At 31.6% G+C, this 4,456-nt stretch overlaps 1 protein-coding gene across 1 annotated transcript; it reads left to right on the top strand.

The window, feature by feature from the left end:
* The first annotated feature begins 231 nt into the window (after window positions 1–231).
* On the top strand, window positions 232–2,591 carry LOC133791013 (uncharacterized). The gene is made up of 2 exons (XM_062228895.1): window positions 232–475; window positions 1,401–2,591. Exons 1-2 carry the CDS (start codon window positions 437–439, stop codon window positions 2,262–2,264), a joined length of 903 nt encoding a protein of 300 aa, XP_062084879.1. The 5' UTR covers window positions 232–436; the 3' UTR covers window positions 2,265–2,591.
* Window positions 2,592–4,456: the final 1,865 nt, after the last annotated feature.

Raw genomic sequence — 4,456 nt, 5'->3', positions numbered from 1 at the left:
ATGCATGGTAACAGAAAAAGAAAGGAAAATATATATATTATTTCATTAATTTTTTTATTTTAGAATGAGACATAGGTCCAAAAAGGGTGGGAAGAAATTTGATAAAAATTAAATTTTACAGAGAGAAGAAAAATTCAATTGGAAAGATTTTCTACTATGGAAGGTTTTGGCATTTCTTATTTTTCTTTGACGTGGACTGGTTTCTCTGGAATGTAGTGTGAAAGCCGTCTCCCTCTCTCCTTTCTTTGCTCTTCTGTTAATTTTATTTAATTTCTTTTAATCTCTTTCTCTCTCTCTCTCTCTAACATTGTTTTGTCACATATTAGTCTATAAATGAGTCACAATTCACTTCATTTTAACTCCCTCAGCTCCTATTCTTTTTCTGCAATTTTCTCTCTCCCTGTGAAGAAAGTAAACATACAAAGAAACCATAATCATGGAGGAATTGGGTTCAGTGTGGTCTTTATACCAGGAGGTGGGTCATTTTCCTTTCTACTTCTCCATGTGAAAGCTCTCATTTTTCTCTTATATCTTTTGTTTTCTCTTCTGGGTATTGTTTGTTTTGCCGTTTAAAATTACCATGTATGAAAATTAGGCTGTGTTTACCATGTTTATTTCTTTTTCTTTTGTCTGAAATGGCTTCTTCTTTGGATCTTTCTAAATTGTTATTTCATTTCCTACTCTGTAAGTTAAATATGTATTTTTTAATGCTTTATGAACCATTTCAGATTGAATCATTGCCTATAATTCTTTCCGAGTTTTACTCCTTTTTTCCCCAAAATTTCAATCTTTTCTATGAAATGACTCTGTTTCAGATTTTGAGTCACGTCCACTATTGCATTCTCATTAGAATTCTAGCTTTTGCAATTGTCATTTTCCTCCCTTTTTTTTTTGTTCTTGTCAATAATGTGAATATATTTTACCGTACGATTAGCACTGCATATTTTGTTCATATGGGGATTTTTTAAGATATAAAAATGCTTTCTCTGTCATGCCATGGACATAACATCTATTGGGCCAAGCTTATTGTTATATGTCGTTATTGATGAAAGCTTTTGGTATTTTATGGCATTGAATTATTAGGGCCCATGTTCACAAGTTTTGCTATAAGGGTAGGTTTAATGGCGACTATCACCTTTAATATCAATTTCTCTTTTTAAATTTTTTTGTTTAAAAGAAAAAAAAGATAATCATCGTTTGACCAAAAAATTGGAATCTGCATGGGCCCTTCTCGATAAATTTTTTGTTAAGTTTTTCCTAACTTTGAATTAGTTGTTCATTAACTGATTTCATAACTGACATTTTTATTTCTGAATTATTGCTTGTTCTTATCAGTTTTTCATTTATGGTATGTAATTATGTTTTACTCGTCTAACAAAACCCCTTTATTCTTATCTCAGCAAAACATAAACGAGTTGAATCATAAGCTTCACTGCACCAAAGTTGAGCTAGAGTCAGTTAAAATGGAGGCAAAGGAACAAATGACAAAGAGTGAGGAGTACCTGAAAAATTTACTTGATCTCTTAAAATCTGCATTGAAAGAAAGAGATGAAGCAAGATATCAGCTTCAGAAAGCTCAGCTTATGTTGAGTAACAGTCAAACTGAACTTCCTAACATGTTTGCTCAACTTCAACCTGAAAGCCTTCTCTTATTGCCTGCTGCCAAGGCCAACTCAAGCATAACAGAATCGAACAGTCTTTCTGAGACTTACAATCACCACTCTCATGGCTCTTCGCCTGTAGAATCGTTTTTTGATGCTGCTGTTTCTTCACCAGAACTCTCCAATTTCAACATGGCTGATTCAAGCCACATGGGGTTTTCCATTGGTTCTGTTCCAGCCCCACCAAAGATTGATCCGGGTACTGTTGTGATTGAGAATCTTTCCAAAGGAAAAACTCTGCCTCAGAAGGGAAAACTATTGGAGGCTGTTCTGAATGCTGGTCCACTCCTCCAGGCTCTCTTCTTGGCGGGGCCTCTTCCCAAGTGGCGTAACCCGCCCCCCTTGCAGCCCTTCAAGATTCCTCCGGTTTCAATTAAAGGCGCCGGTGAAGGTGCTTCCGGGTATAATCATAAACCAGTTGACAACTCCTATGTGGCTCAAAAGCCTATTAACTCATTGCAATATACTCAGTCATGCTCGGCCTCCATGTTGAATTTCGCTGGTGGTGCTTCTAGCTCGCGCCTGAACAATTCAAAGCTGCTCTCTATGAGTTCCAGTTATAATGACCAAATACCGATTGTGAAACGGCAGAGACTCCATTGAAATCATTTTGAGTTTTGGTTCTTCTTGTAAAAAGGGAAAAAGAAAATCAGATCTCTCAGGGTGGGTGATATTGATGTAAATGGGATACTTTTATTCTTATGGTTTTGATCCTTAAAAGACATAGCAATTAAGTATTTTTTAGTTTTATCCTTTTTTAGTCATTTGTATATCACATTGTTTGTCAAATTTGTTAGCCCTTTTTAGCGAAGGTTAAATTTCATGGTCGACACAACAACCCCAATTTTCTCTTCATTCTAGAATTTCGTTTAGAGTGAAAGTCAATTCAATTTTATTAATGTTAAATGAAATTATGAAAGTTGTATTGAAGCTTCAATCCATTTTTCTTTCTAACATATCCTTGTTAGTAGATCTCCATGAACGGCTTTGTGCTAGTTACTGTTCATTGGTCATCTAGCTTCAATTGAAAATGTGCCACCTAAGAGAAATATGAGGGAAAATAACCGAAAAACAATGTTACAACAATATATTACACAGCATTTGAGCAGTGTTAATCTCAATTTCACCCAAGTAGACTTTTCTCTACTGCTGCCATCTGCACCCTCATCTTCTACTTAGCAACCTACTTTATATCCACATATTCAAAAAGCAATTTACGGATATAATCTTGTCGAGAAACAGGGCAGGGTTTCAAAGGAGGTTTCCAGATGGATCTTACGCCTTGTGAATGCATGTCCCTTCAAAACACTTGGATAGGAAGAATCTGGATTTCTTTCGAGAAAGGCCTGCACATTACCAAGCCTACCTTCCAACATTCTGAACAACTCTACAACTACTAGCCACAAAACAGTACGATTTAGTATGTTTCCTGTTGTTAATGATGACATACTGCTATTGTTCTAATAATATATCGAATCTCTCCCGATATATCAAATAACCACCCTTTTCTTAGACTAATGATATATAAAGAAATGGTTAAATAGTCTTCTAATAAATGAGAGGTAAAGTTATATTTTTTTTACATAAATGAATAATATTTCTCTATATGCAAAGAAACACTACTCATCAAGCTATAAATATTTTATTCTTTTTTTATAAATTTTTGTATATATATGAGTATAATATTATTATATTTAATTATTTTATTTTTTAAAATGAATAAAATATTTTTTTAAAATATAATATTTAAATAATGTACATAAAAAATAAAGAAACTGATGTATGATATAAGATAAAAGTTTGAGGTAAATTATAAAATAATATATTTTGGTGGTGTATTTTGTAATACACTTTCTGTATAATATTTAGCTAAAACTCACAAAAACATATTTCATCAGTTCATTTATACATATATTTATAATAGTTATGCACAAATTCCAATTAATTCATATCTATATTTACATAGCATTTATATAATATTTTAATATTATTATTTTTCTTTATAAGTTTTCTCTCCCATTATTATTATTATTTTTAATTATTTTATTTTACTTTAATTAATAAAATATGCTTAAATATATAATATTTAAATGATGTAGAAAAATATATAAAAAAATCTAATATATAGTATAATGTAAAACCTATATGTAAAATAAAAAAAAATGTATTTCAAAGAATAGAGTAAAACTTAATTTTTTTTTTCTTTTATTGTTTTACAATTTAGTCAAGAAAATATGAAAGACCAAATTCTTAAATTATAGCATTTAAATCTTATAGTTTATTACTTTAAAAAAAATCTCATCGTTTATTTATTATTTTTTTTACGTAGACCTTTATTTTGGTAAAAAAAAAAAAGAAAAAAAAAGGTTTCATTCACCGTAATCTGTGGTATAAAAAATCAATTTTTTTCATACAAAAATTAGAATTTAGGTGAAATGTTAATTAGAAAGGCTTAATTTAATAGTTGAAATGTTAATTATAAAGGCTTAATTTAATTGCTCACACGCTTGATGACGAAACGCTCAATCAGATAAACAAGTATTAAAATAATTCTTTTTATTTGTGGGCCCTGTCAGTTCAACAGGGAGACCTCACATTGGCCCCAAGCTTTTGAGTATAGGGGGATTCGAACCCTGGAGCAATTCCCAGAGTTTAATCGTCCTCACAGCTACACCACCCCTTGGGGTTCAAGTTCATTAAAATATCAAACGAGTCCTGTTACGATTGGCTCCATTTGTTCAAGTTCGCTAAAGTTGATCAATCATTTTTTAAACTCCCAGAGTTTAACCAAATAA

This window comes from Humulus lupulus, chromosome 7, assembly GCF_963169125.1.
Source record: "Humulus lupulus chromosome 7, drHumLupu1.1, whole genome shotgun sequence".
Lineage (NCBI taxonomy): Eukaryota > Viridiplantae > Streptophyta > Magnoliopsida > Rosales > Cannabaceae > Humulus > Humulus lupulus.
The sequence above is the reverse complement of the archived record's forward strand: the minus strand, read 5'-3'. Positions and strand labels throughout refer to the sequence as shown.

Coding starts and splice junctions, on each gene's coding strand:
- LOC133791013 (XM_062228895.1), top strand. CDS start 437: ATGGAGGAATTGGGTTCAGTGTGGTCTTTATACCAGGAG. Junction 476..1,400: donor TGTGGTCTTTATACCAGGAG/GTGGGTCATTTT, acceptor TTCTTATCTCAG/CAAAACATAAACGAGTTGAA.